Consider the following 21,969-nt stretch of genomic DNA (forward strand, 5'->3'; position numbering starts at 1 on the left):
GATTGAGACGGAAGATGAGAGAATGTTGTCTTTGAGTGTTGTCTCTCACCATTGCTCTAATATGCTCCTCTCAAACTCTTCCAACGGACAGCGGTTGACTCTGACAGGCTAATGTTTAGAAAAAGGGCTTGGCAAACTCCTATTCTTGAGGGCTGGAGTGTCTTCGGAAAATAAGGGCTCAGTGGTTAGTAGGAGGAGGGTCTACTAATCTTTCTTTATAGCTCCAGACTGGTTGGTGATTACAAGGTATGAATGACAGCCAGTAGACACTGCAGCCTTCAAGGGTAGAAGATGTGCACACCCCTGGTTTAGGCACTTTTGGTTTATCCTGAATTGCCCTCACATTTATCCCAGTGTCGAAGCATGAATGCCTCTCTGTCTTCCTCTCTGTCTCCCTCACTAATCACATAAGAGAGACAAATCTAACCTAGCCAGCTATGCACACCACTAAAACCTTGTGTCATTACTTTGTGTCAGACAGTCCAGGCACCACATTTTGCAAGTGCATGTTGCCCATCTCAGCTTGAAAGGAACTTACTGGAAATAGACATGTCTACATTTGGTGGATGGCTCAAAATACTTTGAATTCAGCCATCTAGGGTTCATAATTCTGTTCGAACAGAACATTATGAAATGATGAATCACTAAGTATTTAGTTAAGTGCGCAGAATGATTATTAAAAGCATTGGCTCTTAGAATCAATGAATGACCCACAGTATTGTTGCCTCTTAATGTCGTTAAAAAGTCTTTAAAGTATTTTAACATGCATAGAGAAATGTTGAAATGCTGCTGTTATGTTCTATTGTGCTATGTTGTTGTTGTTGTTGTTGTTGTCTAACCCTTCGCCCGGGTTGTCTCAGTTAGTAACTGCAGTCTTTATCTCGTTCATAGTTCTAATGGCAAGTCTGTGTCATGGTCTGAACCAGGTGCAAGACACCCTCAGAGGGGGGGGAATGTGTGGCACAGACTGTCTGTGCATGTGAGGAAACAGGAAGCCGGCTCGAATCAGACGGCGGTCATCAGGCCACTAACTAACGCCACCGTCGACCCCCACAGCTGCGACCCCCACAACCACCACCATGGCCCTGGCACAAACCCCCACCTCCCCCACCCCGGCACCAAGGCTCTGTACAACCTGGCGGAGGAGGAGGACGAGGGGGGGGAAGCACGCCCTCTCTGGACTCCCCCCCACTCCCACTCTGGAATGCTCCATGGGCAGGACACGGAGGAGCCACCCTCTTATTCTCACTTAACGGACTGTACCACAGAGCATTTGCAGGGGGCGATGGTGGACACGCACAGCTCCAATGTCCCTGGATTTAATGACACAATGGGTGCCTCCGGCATTCAGGCCAGCTCCACCAACCAACCCCAAAGTTTCACCTTCTCTCAGCTTTCCCATCCCCTGCAAGGGGGGGCTTCTTTTGGAGCGGAGGACCTCATCTCCTCCCTGGAGGGGGCTGAGGGGGAGGCACTGGACCTCCTACACAGCTACACAGAGGAGGAGGAAGAGGACGATGAGAAGGAGGAGCTGGCTCAGAGTAAGCTGACTCTGGAAGACTCCTTGGCTTTGACTCCCCCCTCCCCCTTCAGGGACTCAGTGTGTTCTGCCGGGTCGGTTCCCGGCTCCCCTGTCTCTGAGTCGGTCTTCTGCAGCCCCCCGAGCTCCGCTTACTCCTCCGTCATCCTCCAGGACTTCAGACAGAGCTCCTCGACACTGTGAGAGCTACCAGGCACTGACACACACACACACAGACACACCATGTTACTAAGAGGTAACATCAACAATGTTATTATTTATTTATTTATACATTTCTCCATTTGCTCTGTCATTCGCTTGCTTGGATTATACGATACTTTTTACATCAAGGGTGAGTCTTAGTGAGAGAAAAAAATAAATAAATGGAATAGTCCAGTAGCAATCATGTTTCTGAAGGGCTGTGAGTCCCCACAAGCCTTTCAGCAAACTTTGAGACTGGAAACAGTGCCCAAACTACCTGGCTCTTGAGCCAAATGGATTGGCAATCACAATGATGGCTGTAGCTATATGGTTTGGTTTTGCAATTGTTGTGCATTTAACATATCCTATGAAACAAATGGAGGGAAGCCCTATTGCTGTGTATAAGGTGCTTGGGACTTCTATGAATTCAGTGAGATACAGGGACAAAGCCGGCTAAAGACTACAGATCACAGAATGCACTGCCTGTTTGGTCCAATACTGTACCTGTGCAGCTCATAATATTATGTGTAGCAGACGCAGCTGTTTCAAGACTCTTTGCCTTTTTTCATAGACTTAGTCGTCAATAAGAAGCATTCACCTCAGCTTACCAGTACTTTTACTACTGACCTCATTGCAGCTCAAACATTTGCTCTCTGATAGGAAATAAACTTTCTTTATGAACCGCAGGATATGCTACAGTATATTATATAAGACTGATGTTTTCATGCAGTATTATGTGTCTCTGACATTGCATACAGGGCCCCAAGGTACTGTAACATAGTATACTTTAATTGGAGATTGGGTATTTGCGCTGTGAGATACTTTGCAACATGTTTTGTTATTGTGCCAATGAAAGTAGTTTTCCAGTTCTCTGCATTAATGTTTACTGTATAGGTCTTTGATCGCACTTTGCAGAGACTGGTGATAAGGCATCTTCAGGAGATTCTGAGATTGTGTACAGTATTCTACATTATATGGTGGGTTTGATTGTAGGCAACAGTAATGTTATGATATAAGTTTAAACATATTCTATGAAATCCTGAGACATGTTTGGTTCACAGAGAACGCTTTGAAGATGTGGTTCTCTTTTCCATACTGTGTAGGGTGTCCACCCACATTGCCCAGAGTGTTTGAAAACGTGTTTTGGTAAGGAAATGTAACTTCCTTATGTTATAAAATACATTTTACCAAGACAAATATTATTCTTCATGTTCTGAATAATTCAGTGGGGTCTGTCTCTAACATATCATTAACATTATTACCAAAAAGCCGGATTTCTTAACCTAATACATTCGATAATAAGCACAGAGCTCCGTTGACATACAGTAGCGTTGCAAGTTTCTCCTAACAACTTTTGAGGATTTAACATTTTGTGGTCGTCGTCTTCAAAGTTGTTTCCGCAGGTCGCAAAAAGCAAAATATGCATGACGAGCTGAATTAAACGTAAAGTGCTTTCAAAATAAAAAGCTTGGTATACGCTCTGTGCTTCATTGACATTTCACAGAGATAAGCATGTTTTGGTGACAAATTTAAAAAAATTACAGGAATTTTGAAATAATATGAAAAGCGTATACTAAAATATGAAAATACTACATGACATGTCTCAAAATCGATATCCATCTTACCTCTATATTTTTTTAAGACCCTGAGGATTCGAGAAGAAAAATGACGAGTTCAACAGGAAAGTGAACCTGTCAGTTAACCATAGCCTTAATTCTAGCACATAATCTAGCCTCTCTGACACAATGTACATTTCTTGATTTTTGTACCACTTTTTTCTCTAGCCTCCATTGATTTAGTCATCCTAATTCTGGCCATCCTATAAGGGTAAATATTCCAATAACATTTGAACGGATTATGATAGAGATATGAGGTTTGGACCATTGGTTTTCTTTGAGGATTATCTACCCAATTAACATATTTTACCCATTGGTCAAAAGATGTGTTTCTGATTGGACACCCTATACTGTGTGCGTGATGATATATCTTTTTTTCTGAGGTCGCTGTGTCATTGTAATGGGAATCTACTTGTGTATGTTTTCAAAGTTTGTAATACTGTTGAGCCATCTCTCGTTTTTTTCACACGGATGGTATGTTTGTAATATCAGTAAATGTTTATATATTTAGAATGTTAAACTATTTATACATTTTAAAACTTGTCTTACAGATGCTTGTGGAAGAGCTGTGTGTTGACATTGATTTTGGGTAACTTTTCAGATAAACTTTACAAGTCAACTGTATCCACTTGAAAATATTAAGATGTAAAGCTTACCAATGGGTAGTTAGTTGCTTCTTGTGGTAAGATTATACACGCTTCAATCTCGCTTAGATCTTGTACTATAAAATTGCAGTTGGTTTACTTGATCATAAGTTTATTAGTCCTTTATCTGTAAGAATGAAAATCCAAAGTATATAAACATGAATATAAAGTATGTATAGTACTATAGTATTGTAATTGCTATTACAAAATGTTATATTTAGTCTATTAGTGTAAGTTGATTGAAGATTTTAACATTTCTTAAATGTAAAGTAACAGAAAGATTACGTTTTACACAGTCTCAGCTTGAATGAGATAGTCTTACATGTTTTTGGTAAGGTGAACAATGCTGTAAAATAAAAATATTTTATAGTAAGATGACTGTTGATTGCATGATTTCATTATGCTTTAATTTGGGTTAATCGGTGCATTTTTTCACCAGTTAAATGGCAGTCCCGATAAACTTTATAATGCATTTGGTCCAAATAGGTCCCTACCATTTCTTTGGACGTTTTGATTACAGGTCAAATGTGCTTGAATAGGAAACATCATATATTAGGAGCAATTAGTGCGTTTGAGGAATCAGCATGAGCAGAGCCGCTCAAAATAAAAATAAAGTGCAAGTGCGTCTCTCTGTCAGACTCACCCTGGTTACCACGTAAACACTGGAGTAGAGAAAAAAAAGTTGAACCGAAAATAAACATTTCCGGGTCCTATGACTTATCAGGTGGTTTTGAGCAACTAGGAGGAGGGAAGTAGAGCACTTTCTATTGTAGTTACCATATTTCTAAACAACACCGAAACAGAGAGGACAGTTTCATATTTTCCTCATCTAGTGAGAAAAAAAGGAAGTTGTTGAGTTTGAGAAAGTTGTCACTGTCACTCAGAGTTTTACACCATGGCAGGCGGCTCGGTATCGGAGTGTAAGGAATACTTGTTCAAAGTCCTAGTCATCGGGGAGTTAGGTGTGGGGAAAACCAGCATCATCAAACGATATGTCCACCAGCTATTCTCCCAGCACTACAGAGCGACTATTGGGGTAGATTTTGCACTCAAAGTGATCAACTGGGACAGCAAAACGTTGGTGCGGTTACAACTATGGGATATCGCAGGTAGGACATGGATGCACATTTTCATTAATCAATATTTTTGAGATTATGTTACAAAAAATTGAGAATGAAATGTTATGCACTGAAAAGTGATTGAGTGCAGTGACTGCGCACTTCAAAAGGGGAAGTTTTGGAAATCACAGGCGCTCGTGAAATCACGATGTTCGCACAATCGCAATACGTTTATTTGTTTCACTTTTTACCTAAGTACGTAGGAGAACATTCAGATTGAATTTAAAATTCCTGTATAGACTGGTCTGTTTTGTTCCCCCCGTGGTATGATGATCAGGTTAGCGCATATAATTGACAACGGAATGTAGGTCATGGGCTGGTCGCCTGAGTGCCCACCCAGTACGGAGAGAGGAATCCAACCTTTGCCAATTGGCAACATATTTCTACAGGTTGAGTAAGTTTCAGTTGGCCCAGTCCACATACAGAGTGAGAGAGAGACTTAAGAATAGCCTACAATCTAGTCTGTGGGGTGTTTTCCAAACTCAGTCATGCATGCCAGCACATTTTCTCTGTTCTCTTTCCAGTCTCTCTAACCCGCCATTCTTCTTTTGTCAACCTTATGACAACCCATTTTGGAAACCTCATGAAAAGTCCTCCATTCAGGATCTTAAAATTAAGTTTCTAAAATTAGATTGGGAGGCAGATTGCCACAGGCCACTTGAAACTGTTTACACTGTGTTTAAAAAGATCCTCATCACACTTTTGAGTTGTAACTCTGCAAACATTTACAATGGGTTTTGGTTCTATGACCTCAAGGCACTTCACTGCCATATGAGGCCTTATTTCTAGTGGGGTGCATTCGGTCAGGGATTCACGGGAAGAAATCATCATCCATCATCACGATAAATCAATTAGTTTGACTTAAAGGCCAACCTCAGCCTCCTACCATGACCAATACACAGCTCACATGATCCTATATGTAATTATATTTCTTCTCACATTTCTCCCCCCCAGTCCGACACAAAGACTCTTCCGAACTGACGGTAATGCAATCTGCCAACAGGACTCTCAATGAATGGATACATTTAGTATTGGCGTCACATGTGAGTCCTTTATCAGGCCAGGCAGGAATACAGGCAGCCATATGGGCACAGCTGACTCTGTTATACACCTAGCAGCTGAGAGAGAGGCTACAAGCTAATCATTAGCCAGCGGTCAGGCCAGGAGTAAAAGCTCTGTGATTCAGTCTTAAAAAGGGGTGTGTGAGAGAGAGATAACGGGAGAGTGATCTATTGGTTTTATAGCCAATCATGAGGTTGTGGGATTGGGATCAGGACATGCACTGTAGTCTATAACTGTCATGATTAGAATTTGTGAATTATGTTGTAACGGATGTTAAATTTACTATGAATGAGGTTGAATTTGAAACTAGATATAGGACTAGGGAAAACCACTCTGAGAAGACAAGTCTGACATGTAGGGTGGCAGACTGACATGGACAGAGACAGACCGGACACACAGTCTTCACAATAAAACAGCCTTCAACAGTCTTTGTGATCTCATCACACGCTGGCAGCGCTATGAGACAGGTCGTCACGACAACCATCGTCTGTCACTAGCTCTGATAGGTGACACCATTGTCTCAAATCAGATGGCGTCACTCCTCCGTAACGCTGGTCCCTCAACTGATGTCTTCTAAGACTTTGAACTGACATTCAAATATTGAGCATCCACCATTAAAAAATTGCAAACATCGTTCCACATTTTTGATATCACTGCTCTCGTATGAAATAGGCAGAATAACTAGCTTGCTAAATTATGTGATTTAATAGTTTGCAATTGTGAGAAAATAGTCAGTGGCTTGATCAGCTGTGTAGCTAACAGTTGTAGCTAGCTAGCTTACTGACATAGATAGCTAGGTAGCTCTTCCTTCACTGACATGGATAGCTAGGTAGCTCTTCCTTCACTGACATAGATAGGTAGCTCTTCCTTCACTGACATGGATAGCTAGGGAGCTCTTCCTTCACTGACATAGATAGCTAGGTAGCTCTTCCTTCACTGACATGGATAGCTAGGGAGCTCTTCCTTCACTGACATGGATAGCTAGGTAGCTCTTCCTTCACTGACATGGATAGCTAGGTAGCTCTTCCTTCACTGACATGGATAGCTAGGTAGCTCTTCCTTCACTGACATGGATAGCTAGGTAGCTCTTCCTTCACTGACATAGATAGCTAGGTAGCTCTTCCTTCACTGACATAAAAAGCTTGCTTAGCCTGTTTAAATTACCCTGAAGCTGCAGACGTGCAGCCCATGCACAATTAAGAGGCACTGGCAGTTATCAGAAAACAGTACGTAGATCAGCATGTTTCTCCACGATCGTATCGTTGGGTCGGCTGAGCACAGCAGCTGACTCAGGAGGCTACTGTAATGCCTCGTGGCAGAAGATAATCTGCTTCATGAAAACCAATAATAATGTAAGCATTAGCACTACTAGCTACAGTAGCTTGCTAGCTAGCTTTTGTTGGAAGATTCAACAAGTAGGTAGCTAGTTGGTCAGAAGCAGCATTTCAGTTAAAGATGATTTCAGTGACTGGCACAGCTGTTAGACATGTTTATGCTAGCTTCCGTGCCCATAGTCAAACTTCAGAAATACTGCTATTTGAAGCACAATAATCCTTAGCTAGATGTAAAATGGGGTGACACTTTCTCACCCCCAAAAAAACATAACTATTGACATTTTTATTGTTTTAACAGATTCATTCAAACAGTTTTGAGGCAGAAATGGGGTTCAGCAGACGATGTCACCTAGGTAATATTTTTGAATGTTATGGCAGCCCATTGTTGCCAGACTACTTTTTGTCTATCCCATTACCCTTTGCAAGATACGAGACAGTCTATTCTGCCTGCATTATCTGATCTGATGTAAGACAATAAGGTGACACAGAGAGAGTAGGACAGCGTGCAGATACCCACCGACATGGGTGTTAGCTCATACTAGGAAAGGCGGCCTGTCACAGCTTGACCGCAAAGGAGCTTTGCGGGCAAAACACACACACACACACACACACACACACATTTCCGCATTCATATTTACTGATTGTATCATTGCTAGAGACAAGCTGTGAGAGAGAACACACTCACACTCACACCCACACAGATATCACATCGGATGAGCTCTGAGGGGGATCACACACACATACACAATTATATACATTATACACACCCTCCCACACACAGACATATACAATATACACACCTATACACCAAGGCCTACTCTGGAGACATTGAGGATGACAATGAGTTAGAGAAGAGAAGGAATGAGGGAGTGAAATGGAGAGAAAGTGAGAGTTGTATTGCCAAGTGTTTAAAAACATTTTTTTAACCTTTATTTAACTAGCCAAGTCAGTTAAGAACAAATTCTTATTTACAATGACGGCCTAGGAACAGTGGGTTAACTGTGTCATTAAGAACAGTGGTTAAGCCTTTTAATTGTGCAGAAAAAAGGGGTGGGCTTGTCCTCATAGCAACGATAAGGACCAACCAACGTCAAACCAACATCGTCTTTACTCTCCCATAATGATTACAATCTGGGATGGAATGATGGTAATCAGGGCCTAGTGGAAGATGGATGTACGTTGGAAGTCAGCGTGAAGCCAGGGCCTCGCCCGCCCCTGTGGCCCAGAATAGCTTCCCCTTCTCTGGGCTTGTCTGATCTTGGGGACAGGATAATTACAACCATGAGGTGATGGTAGTGAAGTAAATAAGCCAGCACCTTGTGCCAAGGATTTAGACATCCTGAGAGAAGGGCACCTCACTGGTTCACTAGAGGGGGGAGGTGAGGAAGGAAAAGCAGAATGGGTGAAAGGGAGGGAGGGGCAATTGTCCAACAAGGGTATTACCATATTACAGTATTGGATTATGTGGCAATGTTCATAGTCTTAAAGACTGTAGAGAGTAACGCTTAGGTTTGAATGCTCCATAGTGGAATGTGAGTGTGAGTCATGTGGTTTAGTTATGGTCTTTGTTTTACAGCTTCTCTTATGCAACTCACTCTGCATGTTGCAACTTCCTATTGGCTCTAGCTGTCTCGTAATAACCACCATATGTACAGTATCTCCGCCAGAGAAATGTTTGGCTGGCATTTGAATTTAATTCTGTGGGGGTTGGTTCACAGCCCCGAGCCTCCAAACAACTAGAATGGGTCTGTAATGGAAAGCAGCCATTTTATGGGCTCCTGAACAACTCTGCTGTTTTGTGTTGTTTTGCGCTAATCACATTTTTTGTGGGGACATAATGTTTCCACCATGACCGAAAGACCTTCTGAACATCAGAACAGCAGTCACTAACCTTGATTTGGATGAAGATTTCTACTTCAACGAGTTGGAGGCGCACTTCATACTGCTCACCCCGGACCAGGCCCTAATCCCCTAGACTCAAAAAAGAAAAATGCGGTTTAATAGGATAATCTCGAACGGAGCTCGTCCAGTTTGTTCTCCAGTGATTGTACGTTCGCCAATAGAACTGAGGGTAGAGGCGGTTTATGCACTCACCGACGTCGTTTCCTCAGCGTGCCCGCCGGTTTTTCTATGCATCGGCAGGACAGAACATCAGTGTCGGGTAAGCTCAAGGGGAGAGGTGTGTGTCTCTTTGTTAACAGTTGGTGCGCCATCTCTAATATTAAGGAAGTCTCAAGGTTCTGCTCGTCTGAGTTAGAATACCTCATAATAAGCTATAGACCATATTATTTACCAAAAGTGTTTTCATCTATATTTTTCTTAGCTGTCTATTTACCACCACAAACTGATGCTGGCACTAAGACCGCACTCAATGAGCTGTATAGGGCCATAAGCCAACAAGTAAATGCTCACCCAGAAGCGGAAGTGCTGGTGATGGCCTGGTGATTTTAATGCAGGAAAACTGAAATCCGTTTTACCTCATTTCTAACAGCATGTCACCTGTGCAACTAGAGGCGAAATAACCTCTAGATAACTTTCAACCACACACAAACGCATACAAAGCTCTTCCTCGTCCTCCATTTGGCAAATCTGACCATAACTGTATCCTTCTGATTCCTGCTTACACGCAAAAACTCAAACAGGAAGTACAGTTGAAGTCGGAAGTTTACATACACCTTAGCCAAATAGATTTCAACTCAGTTTTTCACAATTCCTGACGTTTAATCCTAGTAAAAAATCCATGTCTTAGGTCAGTTAGCATCACCACTTTATTTTAAGAATGTGAAATGTCAGAATAATAGTAGAGTGATTTATTTCAGCTTTTATTTCTTTCATCACATTCCCAGTAGGTCAGAAGTTTACATGCTACCAAATACTAATTGAGTGCATTGGCTTTAAATTCTTTAACTTGGGTCAAATGTTTCGGGTAGCCTTCCACAAGCTTCCCACAATAAGTTGGGTGAATTTTGGCACATTCCTCCTGACAGAGCTGGTGTAACTGAGTCAGGTTTGTAGGCCTCCTTGCTCGCACACAGTTTTTCAGTTCTGCCCACCAATTTTCTTTAGGATTGAGGTCAGGGCTTTGTGATGGCCACTCCAATACCTTGACTTTGTTGTCCTTAAGCCATTTTGCCACAACTTTGGAAGTATGCTTGAGGTCATTGTCCATTTGGAAGACCCATTTGTGACCAAGCTTTAACTTCCTGACTGATGTCTTGAGATGTTGCTTCAATATATCCACATCATTTTCTTACCTCATGATGCCATCTATTTTGTGAAGTGCACCAGTCCCTCCTGCAGCAAAGCACCCCCACAACATGATGCTGCCACCCCCGTGCATCACGGTTGGGATGGTGTTCTTCGGCTTGCAAGCCTCCCCCTTTTTCCTCCAAACATAACGATGGTCATTATGGCCAAACAGTTCTATTTTTGTTTCATCAGACCAGAGCACATTTCTCCAGAAAGTACGATCTTTGTGCCCATGAGGAGTTGCAAACTGTAGTCTGGCTTTTTTATGGTGGTTTTGGGGCAGTGGCTTCTTCCTTGCTGAGCGGCCTTTCAGGTTATGTTGATATAGGACTCGTTTTACTGTGGATATAGATACTTTTGTACCTGTTTCCTCCAGCATCTTCAAAAGGTCCTTTGCTGTTGTTCTGGGATTGATTTGCACTTTTCGCATCAAAGTACGTTAATCTCTAGGAGACAGAACGCATCTCCTTCCTGAGCGGTATGACGGCTGCGTGGTCCCATGGTGTTTATACTTGCGTACTATTGTTTGTACAGATGAATGTGGTACCTTCAGGCGTTTTGGAAATTGCTCCCAAGGATGAACCAGACTTGTGGAGGTCTACAATTTGTTTTCTGAGCTGTTGGCTTATTTGGATTTTCCCATGATGTCAAGCAAAGAGGCACTGAGCTTGAAGGTCGGCCTTGAAATACATCCACAGGTACACCTCCAATTGACTCAAATGATGTCAATTAGCCTATCAGAAGCTTCTAAAGCCATGACATCATTTTCTGGAATTTTCCAAGCTGTTTAAAGGCACAGTCAACTTATATGTAAACTTCTGACCCACTGGAATAATGATAATCTGTCTGTAAACAATTGTTGGAAAAATTACTTGTGTCATGCAGAAAGTAGATGTCCTAACCGACTTGCCAAAACTATAGTTTGTTAACAAGAAATTTGTGGAGTGGTTGAAAAACGAGTTTTAATGACTCCAACCTAAGTGTATGTAAACTTCCGACTTCAACTGTATCTACCTCAATTACCTAGTACACCTGTACATTGACTCTGTAATTGTGCCCCGTATTTTGCCAAGTTAACGTTACTCGTGTATTTATTATTATGTATTTTACTTTTCTATTTTTTCTCTATTTTCTTTCTCTCTGCATTGTTGGGAAGGGCCCGTAAGTAAGCATTTTACTGTTAATTTACACCTGTTGTTTACAAAGCATGTGACAAATAAAATTTGATATGATTTGGGGGGAACAGACTGGTGAGACTGTCTCTGTTGCCCCAGCAGCATCTGGCTTGGACAGTTTCCATGGTAACCCACTCACAGATAGCATCTCAATGGAGACCGTAGAGCAGGAATCAACTACAATCAGCCACGGGCTGTTTTTTTTATTTTTTTTATTCTTGAGTTGATGGTTGGGGGGCCGGAAGATAATTACAAATAATTTGTAGACTGCAAATTGACCGCAAGAATCCCAAACAAATATAATAGACTAAAATAATAATTTCAAACCTTGCTTACATTTGAATATGATCACGTGTCTCTCTATTATGCGTGGGAATACTTAGGAATAGATTTCCAAAATTAAAATCAATTGAAGCTGATTTCCTGGTGTTTTTAGTCTTTTATGTTCAACAATATATATTTTTAAATAAATAATTACATTGCCAAGATTCAGCCTATGGCCCGCCAGTTGGGGAACCCTGCCGTAGAGGAATCTCAGTTTCCTAGGGCGCAGGATGATGAATAGATTCTCATTCTGTGTTTCCCTCTTTCATGAATACAACTCCCACAAGGACCATGGAGAAGATGTACACACTTCCCATTATGTGTCTGTAGAAAGAAAAGTTTACTTTCCCTCTCTGACTACCACTGCATGACCTAAAGTATCTATAAATTGTGTGGACACCTCCTTGTCGAACATCTCATTCCAAAATCATGGGCAACAATATGGAGTTGGTTCACCCTTTCCTGCTATAAAAGCCTCCACTCTTCTGGGAAGGCTTTCCACTCGATGTTGGAACATTGCTGCGGGGACTTTCTTCCATTCAGCCACAGGGGCATTAGTGAGGATGGGCACTGATGTTGGGCGATTAGGCCTGGCTCGCAGTCGACGTTCCAATTCATCCCAAAGGTGTTCTACGGGGTTCATGCCAAAAGTGTTCAAGTTCTTCCATACCGATCTCAACAAACTATTTCTCAATGGACTTTGCTTTGTGCACGGGGGGCATCGTCATGCTGAAACAGGAAAGGGCCTTCCCCAAACTGTTGCCACAAAGTTGGAAGCACAGAATCATCTAGAATGTCACTGTATGCTGTAGCGTTAAGATTTCCCACCACTGGAACTGAGGGGCCTAGCCCGAACCATGAAAAACAGCCCCAGACCATTATTCCTCCTCCACCAAACTTTACAGTTGGCACAATGCATTTGGGCAGGTAGCGTTTTCCTGGCATCCGCCAAACCCACATTCGTCCATTGGACTGCCAGATGGTGAAGCGTGATTCCTCACTCCAGAGAACGCGTTTCCACTGCTCCAGAGTCCAATGGCGGCGAGCTTTACACCACTCCAACAGACGCTTGGCATTGCGCATGGTGATCTTAGGCTTGTGTGCGGCTTCTCGGCCATGGAAACCCATTTCAAGAAGCTCCCAACGAACTGTTCTTGTGTTGACAATGCTTCCAGAGGCAGTTTGGAACTTGGTAGTGAGTGTTGCAAACGAGGACAGACGATTTTTACATGATACGCACCTCAGCACTTGGCGGTCCCGTTCTGTGAGCTTGTGTGGCCTGCCACTTATTGGCTGAGCCGTCGTTGCTCCTAGACATTTCCACTTCACAATAACAGCACTCACAGTTGACTGGGGAAACTCTAGCAAGACAGAAATTTGAGAAACTGACTTGTTGTAAAGGTGCCACGTTGAAAGTCACTGAGCTCTTCAGTAAGGCCATTATACTGCCAATGTTTGTCTATGGAGAATGCATGGCTATGTGCTGTATTTTATACACCTGTCAGCAACAGGTGTGGCTGAAATAGCCGAATCCACCAAATTCAAGGGGTGTCCAAATACTTTTGTGTATATACAGTGCATTCGGAAAGTATTACAGCGTTATTCTAACATTGAGTCAATCGTTTTTTTCCTCATCAACCTACACAAAATACACCATAATGACAAAGAAAAAACTTTATTTTCTAAATGTTTGCAAATTTATAAAATAAAACTAAAACTGAAATATCACAATTCCATAAGTATTCACACTCTTTACTCAGTACTTTGTTGAAGCACCTTTGGCAGTGATTACAGCATCGAGTCTTCTCGGGTATGACGCTACAAGCTTGGGGAGTTTCTCCCATTCTTCTCTGCAGAGCCTCACAAGCTCTGTCAGGTTGGATGGGGAGTGTCGCTGGACAGCTATTTTCAGGTCTCTCCAGAGTTGTTCGATCAGGTTCACGTCCGGGCTCTGGCTTGGCCACTCAAGAACATTCAGAGACTTGTCCCGAAACCACTCCTGCATTGTCTTAGCTGTGTGCTAAGGGTCGTTGTCCTGTTGGAAGGTGAACCTTCGCCTCCAGTCTGAGGTCCTAGGCGTTCTGGAGCAGGTTTTCATCAAGGATCTCTTTGTACTTTCCCTCGATCCTGACTATTCTCCTAGTCCCTGCCGCTGAGAAACATCCCCACGGCATGATGCTGCCACCACCATGCTTCACCATAGAGATAGTGCCAGGTTCCCTCCAGACGTGACGCTTGGCATTCAGGCCAAAGAGTTCAATCTTGGTTTCATCAGACAAGATAATCTTGTGTCTCCTGGTCTGAGAGTCCTTTAGGTGCCTTTTGGCAAATTCCAAGTGGACTGTTATGTGCATTTTTACTGAGGAGAGGCTTCCATCTGGCCACTACCATAAAGGCGTGATTGGCGGAGTGCTGCAGAGATGGTTGTCCTTCTGGAAGGTTCTCAGATCTCCACAGAGGAACTTTGAAGCTCTGTCACCGTCACCATCGGGTTCTTGGTCACCTCCCTGACCAAGGCCCTTCTCCCACGATTGCTCAGTTTAGCCGGGCGGCCAGCTCTAGGAACAGTCTCGGTGGTTCCAAACTTCTTCCGTTTTAGAATGATGGAGGTCACTGTGTTCTTTGGGACGTTCAATGCTGCAGAAATGTTTTGTTACCCTTCCCCAGATCTCTGCCTTGACACAATCCTGTCTCAGAGCTTTACGGACAATTCCTTCGACCTCATGGCTTGGTTTTTGCTCTGACATGCACTGTTAACTGTGGGACCTTATATTGTTGTGGAGGAGAGCTCACGACTCCTAACTGTGGCCCTTCAGTCCGTTCGGGTTGAGCGACACCGCGTCTCTTACTTAACCTCTTGGGGCTAGGTGGGACGCTAGCGTGCCACCCGTGGTGCACTCCATCAACAGCAGGTGCATTTCAAGAGCGGCAAATTTGAATCCAAATAAATGTCAAAATTCAAATTTTTCAAAAATACAACTATGTTACACCATTTGAAAGATAAACATCTCCTTAATCTAACCACGTTTTACGATTTCAAAAAGGTTTTACGGCGAAAGCATAAATTTAGAGTATGTTAGGACAGTACATTTACAAGAGTTGTGTGTAATGTTTTGTCAAGTCAAAGACAGGGTCACCAAAACCATAAAACCAGCTAAAATGATGCACTAACCTTTTACAATCTCCATCAGATGACACTCCTAGGACATTATGTTAGACAATGCATGCATTTTTAGTTCTATCAAGTTCATTTTTATATCCAAAAACAGCGTTTTACTATGGCATTGATGTTGAGGAAATCGTTTCCCTCCAATAACCGGCAGTCAAGTCAGCGTCACAAATTAAATAATTAAAATTAGAAAACATTGTTAAAATATTATATTGTCATTTAAAGAATTATAGATTTACATCTCTTGAACGAAATCAACTTGCCAGATTTAAAAATAACCTTACTGGGAAATCACACTTTGCAATAATCTGAGCACTGCGCCCAGAAAAATACGCGTTGCGATACAGACTAGACGTCATGTTGGGGAGATCTAAAATCGAAAATACTATGTAAATAATCCATTACCTTTGATTCTCTTCATCAGATGTCACTTCCAGGTATCACAGGTCCATAACGAATGTAGTTTTGTTCAAAAAAGCTCATCATTTATGTCCAAAAATCTCCGTCTCGTTAGCACATGATGTAAGCCAGCCGGACTTCTCGTCATGAACGAGGGGAAAAAATATATTTCCGTTCGTTCAAACATGTCAAACGTTGTATAGCATAAATCATTAGGGCCTTTTTTAACCAGAACATGAATAATATTCAAGGTGGACGAATGCATACTCTTTTATAACGTATTGGAACGAGGGTACCCAACATGAAGTAGCGCGCCAGGTGTCTAATGGGACATCACCGTTCCATGGCTCTTGTTCGGTCAGATCTCCCTCCAGAAGACTCAAAACACTTTGTAAAGGCTGGTGACATCTAGTGGAAGCAATAGGAAGTGCCAAAATATTCCTAAACCCCTGTGTTTTTCAATGGGATAGGTTTAAAGTCAATACAACACATCAGGTATCCACTTCCTGTCAGAAAATGTCTCAGGGTTTTGCCTGCCAAATGAGTTCTGTTATACTCACAGACACCATTCAAACAGTTTTGGAAACTTTAGAGTGTTTTCTATCCATATATAATAAGTATATGCATATTCTAGTTACTGGGTAGGATTAGTAACCAGATTAAATCGGGTACATTTTTTTTATCCAGACGTGCAAATGCTGCCCCCTAGACCCAACAGGTTAAGTTCTGTGGTGTGTGCCTTTCCAAATCATGTCCAATCAGTTGAATTTACCACAGGTGGACTCCAATGAAATTGTAGAAACATCAAATGTTTTTAATTTAATACATTGTAGAATAAGGCTGTAATTTAAGAAAATGTGGAAAAGGTCAAGGGACTGAATACTTTCCAAATGTATTGTCATGTAGCTGTAGCCTACACTACACAGGCATTTAAAGTGGATCTGACAGCGTTTTAGCACAATGAAACCCTCTGATCATATTCACCCCAGGAAGAAAGACACATTTTTTATTTATATATATATTTTTACATGTTCTGACAAGCGAGCGCTTAGATAATTCATAGAATGTTTGGGAATGTATAATTAGGCATTTGTAAAACTTCTAGTGGGAAAGTGGCCGTGCGTTTGGACAACTACTAGACACTGCAGTAAATAAAACCTAATAAAAACATTGATCTTGTCCAGGACCGGAGTCTTCCCAGACCGGTGTGCCATAGCCAATCAGAGCTACAGTAGTTTTTTGTGTGCAAATAAGCCATTTGCCACACAGGCCTGCCATCATTCACTTTGTACTGGACTGTGTATTTACCGGCAGTAGGAACATCGGGACTTTAGATTTTTTTTTAAAGCCACAAAATACACCTAAATGGTTTTCTGCAAATATGTAAATACACTTGATAACTTCACAGTCCTATCGATCAAACAACCATGAAAAGGTAGGCTCTCTCCCTCAACTGCCTATGCACATCAACAAGATCAACAACTAGCTAATGCTAGCTGGAACAGTTGGAGGGAACATTAGATAAACCCTCCAAACTTTTCAGCTTGTTGTCTGTCAAAATTGTACTGATAAATGATGGGAAATGGTACCCTGCTCAACCTTCTGCAGCTTGCCTGCCACTGCATGCTTGTCCAAACTCACGTTTTGACAACTGAATGGGAATATGCCTGCCTGCCTGCCCGCCCATTTGATAGTTGTCAATCAAATGTATTTGGCATCGAAGAGATCTGCTACCTCTGGATAAGTCATTCAAGTTCAGCATAGCTAGCTAGCACAACGATTGCATTTCTTGCAAGCTAACCAAATGACACCTGCATGTCTAGCTGTACAGTTGAAGTTGGAAGTTTACATACACCTTAGCAGCCAAATACATTGAAACTCAGTTTTTCACAGTTCCTGACATTTAATCCTAGTAAAAGTTCCCTGTCTTAGGTCAGTTAGGATCACCACTTTTATTTTAAGAATGTGAAATGTCAGAATAATATTAGAGAGAATGATTGATTTATTTCAGCTTTTATTTCTTTCATCACATTCCCAGTGGGTCAGAAGTTTACATATGCTCAATTAGTATTTGGTAGCATTGCCTTTAAATTGTTTAACTTGGGTCAAATGTTTCGGGTAGCCTTCCACAAGCTTCCCACAATAAGTTTGGTGAATTTTGGCCCATTCCTCCTGACAGAGCTGGTGTAACTGAGTCAGGTTTGTAGGCCTCATTGCTTGCACACACTTTTTCAGTTCTGCCCACACATTTTCTATAGGATTGAGGTCAGGGCTTTGTGATGGCCACTCCAATACCTTGACTTTGTTGTCCTTAAGCCATTTTACCACAACTTTAAAAGTATGCTTGGGGTCATTGTCCATTTGGAAGACCCATTTGCGACCAAGCTTTATCTTCCTAACTGGTGTCTTGAGATGTTGCTTCAATATATCCACATCATTTTCCTTCCTCATGATAGCATCTATTTTGTGAAGTGCACCAGTCGCTCCTGCAGGAAAGTACCCCCAAAACATGATGCTGCCACCCCCATGCTTCACGGTTGGAATGGTGTTCTTCGGCTTGCAAGCCTCCCCCTTTTCCCTCCAAACATAATGATGGCCAAACAGTTCTATTTTTGTTTCATCAGAATGCGTCTCCTTCCTGAGCGGTTTGATGGCTGGGTAGTCCCATGGTGTTTATACTTGCGTATTATTGTTTGTACAGATGAACGTGGTACCTTCAGGCGTTTGGAAATTGCTCCGAAGGATGAACCAGACTTGTGGAGGTCTACAATTATTTTTCTGAGGTCTTGGCTGATTTTCTTTTGATTTTCCCATGATGTCAAGCAAAGAGGCACTGAGTTTGAAGGTAGGCCTTGAAATACATCCACAGGTACACCTCCAATTTATGCAAATTATGTCAATTAGCCTATCAGAAGCTTCTAAAGTCATGACATAATTTTCTGGAATTTTCCTAGCTGTTTACAGGCACAGTCAACTTAGTGTATGTAAACTTCTGACCCATTGGAATAGTGATACAGTGAATTATAAGTGAAATAATCTGTCTGTAAGCAATTGTTGGAAAAATTACAAAGTAGATGTCCTAACCGACTTGGCAAAACTATAGTTTGTTAACAAAAAATTTGTGGAGTGGTTGAAAAACAAGTTTTATTGACTCTAACCTAAGTGTATGTAAACTTCCGACTGTAGCTACCAAAAAATGATCTGAGGGGAAAAAGTCGGTCACTCAACAACACATCCAATGACATGACATCATCCAAGCAGCTTGCTAGCTAATGTTAGGCTCTGTGTTTTTAGCTTGCTAAATAATTATATAAAATAATTTTAGCTTGCCTAGTTAATTATTTAACTAGGCAAGTCAGTTTAGAACAAATTCTTATTTAAAATGACAGCCTACCAGGGAACAGTGGGGTAACTGCCTTGTTCAGGGGTAGAACAACAGATTTGTACCTTGTCAGCTCAGGGATTTCATCCAGCAACCTTTGGGTTACTTGCCCAACGGTCTAACCACTAGGCTACCGCATTGCTGTATGGTGGACTCAATGTCTGTAGTTGAGTAGCCAGCCTATGCTACCGCTCAGTTGTTGCTGTAATAGGCCTACATGTTTCTCCTTTGCATGGTGTTTTGATGCAGGTTTATTTTTTTTTTGTTATTCATTTTCAAGCTTTAAAACCTCTCTGGGCTAGGTGGGACGAATTCGTCCCACCTACGCAACAGCCAGTTGAATCCCGTGGCGCGATTTTCAAATACCTTTAGAAATGCTATTACTTCAATTTCTCAAACATATGACTATTTTACAGCATTTTAAAGACAAGACTCTCGTTAATCTAACCACACTGTCCGATTTCAAAAAGGCTTTACAACGAAAGCAAAACATTAGATTATGTCAGCAGAGTACCCAGCCAGAAATAATCAGACACCCATTTTTCAAGCTAGCATATAATGTCACAAAAACCCAGAAGACAGCTAAATGCAGCACTAACCTTTGATGATCTTCATCAGCTGACACACCTAGGACATTATGTTATACAATACATGCATGTTTTGTTCAATCAAGTTCATATTTATATCAAAAACCAGCTTTTTACATTAGCATGTGACGTTCAGAACTAGCATACCCCCCGCAAACTTCCGGGGAATTTACTAACAATTTACTAAATTACTCACGATAAACGTTCACAAAAAACATAACAATTATTTTAAGAATTATAGATACAGAACTCCTTTGTGCAATCGAGGTGTCCGATTTTAAAATAGCTTTTCGGGGGAAACCACATTTTGCAATATTCTCAGTAGATAGCCCAGCCATCACGGCTAGCCATTTAGACACCCACCAAGTTTAGCCCTGACCAAAGTCAGATTTACTATTACAAAAGTTTGATTACCTTTGTTGTCTTCGTCAGAATGCACTCCCAGGACTGCTACTTCAATAACAAATGTTGGTTTGGTCCAAAATAATCCATCGTTATATCCAAATAGCGGCGTTTTGTTCGTGCGTTCCAGACACTATCCGAAATGGTAAATCAGGGTTACGAGCATGGCGCAATTCGTGACAAAAAATGTCTAAATATTCCATTACCGTACTTCGAAGCATGTCAACCGCTGTTTAAAATCCATTTTTATGCCATTTTTCTCGTAAAAAAAACGATAATATTACGACCGGGAATCTGCGTTTAGTTAAACAGACGAAAGAAAACAAAGCATTCTGTCGACGCGGGCACGAGCCTGAGTCTCACAGTACTGTAACCAGCCACTACCCAAACGCGCTACTTTTTTTCAGCCTGCAAAGCCACGATTCAGCATTTTGCCCCCTTCTGAGAGCCTATGGTAGCCGTAGGAAGTGTCACGGGACAGCTAAGATCCTCACTCTTCAATAAACAGAGACAAGAAGAACGACACCTTGTCAGACAGGCCACTTCCTGCATGAAATCTTCTCAGGTTTCTGCCTGCCATATGAGTTCTGTTATACTCACAGACACCATTCAAACAGTTTTAGAAACTTTAGGGTGTTTTCTATCCAAAGCCAATAATTATATGCATATTGTAGTTACTGGGCAGGAGTAGTAACCAGATTCAATCGGGTACGTTTTTTATCCAGCCGTGTCAATACTGCCCCCTAGCCCTAACAGGTTAAAAACCGAAGCCAGACTGCAACATTTTAGTAGTCTTGCTAGGACTGTGGTATGTACACTTTCCCTCTACCACGCGCTGTAAACGGGACACATGAAAGCAGCACAATTGAAGTTGAATTCACTGCATCAGGCTGTAATTTCATAAACTGTTGACTAATTTATACTGGCTTGTGTGTCCTGATGTCTATTGTCCTTTTAGTAGTAATTTAAAATGAATTCAAGAAATTATTCAGATCCCTTGACTTTTTCCTAATTTTGTTACGTTATAGCCTTATTCAAAAATTTTGTAAATTGTTTTTTTTTTATTCTACACACAATACCCCATAAAGACAAAACAAGAACTGGTTTTAATTTATAAATATAAAACTGATGTCATATTTACAACCTGTACCCTTGCACATTGACTCGGTTCAGTACCCCTTGTATATAGCCTCGTTATTTTGTGTTTTTATTTTATTTTCTACTTTTAGTTTATTTAGTAAATATTTTCTTAACTCTATTTCTTGAACTGCATTGTTGGGCTTGTAGGTACGGGCTTGTAGGTAAGAATTTCACAGTAAGGTCTACACCTGTTGTATTTGGCACATGTGACAAATACAATTTGATTTTATTGCATTTTCTGTAGGCTACAGCAATGAGCTGTTGGAACCCGAATCTTGGCATGGATGTTTAGCCTACAACATGTTTAAACTGTCGGTCCGGTAGAAGATTCGGTCAGTGCTATTAGTGATGATATGATAAAGTGCACTGGCTTGCTCATGTGTTTGTGGCTCTGGGAGGAGGGTTGTGTGTGCGTGTGGCAACGCTCTGCCGTTTGGTGTGCAGCATGTTGGCAGTGCTTGCTGTGACTGTAGTGCAACGCTGGCTGTATGGTAGGGTGCCATAATGAATTGACAACCCAAATCATTGTGTGGGACGGATAGAAATGTGTCACGCCTTGTGTTTGACACGTGCGCTAGACTATTACCCGTGTTATGACTGACTTGTGATCATTGCCCTTGCTAGTTTGATTGTATTGACATTCCCAGC

General features: G+C 41.7%; 2 protein-coding genes across 3 annotated transcripts in view; both read left to right on the forward strand.

The window, feature by feature from the left end:
• Window positions 1-4,353, forward strand: part of LOC106607995 (metabotropic glutamate receptor 1) — a 44,480-nt gene extending 40,127 nt beyond the window's left edge. The window contains exon 9 of one of the 2 annotated variants that reach the window (XM_014205581.3): window positions 892-4,353. In XM_014205581.3, the coding sequence (XP_014061056.1) occupies window positions 892-1,723 (832 nt within the window). In that variant the 3' untranslated portion in view covers window positions 1,724-4,353. The remainder of the gene's footprint in view (window positions 1-891) is intronic. The other variant, XM_082976961.1, reaches the window with a different exon arrangement.
• Window positions 4,354-4,698: 345 nt separating this feature from the next.
• The window catches only part of LOC106607994 (ras-related protein Rab-32), a 46,898-nt gene continuing 29,627 nt past the window's right edge, over window positions 4,699-21,969 (forward strand). The window contains exon 1 of the mRNA XM_014205578.3: window positions 4,699-5,089. Coding sequence (XP_014061053.1) covers window positions 4,876-5,089 — 214 coding nt within the window. The 5' untranslated portion in view covers window positions 4,699-4,875. The remainder of the gene's footprint in view (window positions 5,090-21,969) is intronic.

The sequence above is a fragment of the Salmo salar genome, chromosome 06, assembly GCF_965601325.2.
Source record: "Salmo salar chromosome 06, fSalSal1, whole genome shotgun sequence".
Taxonomy (NCBI): Eukaryota; Metazoa; Chordata; class Actinopteri; order Salmoniformes; family Salmonidae; genus Salmo; species Salmo salar.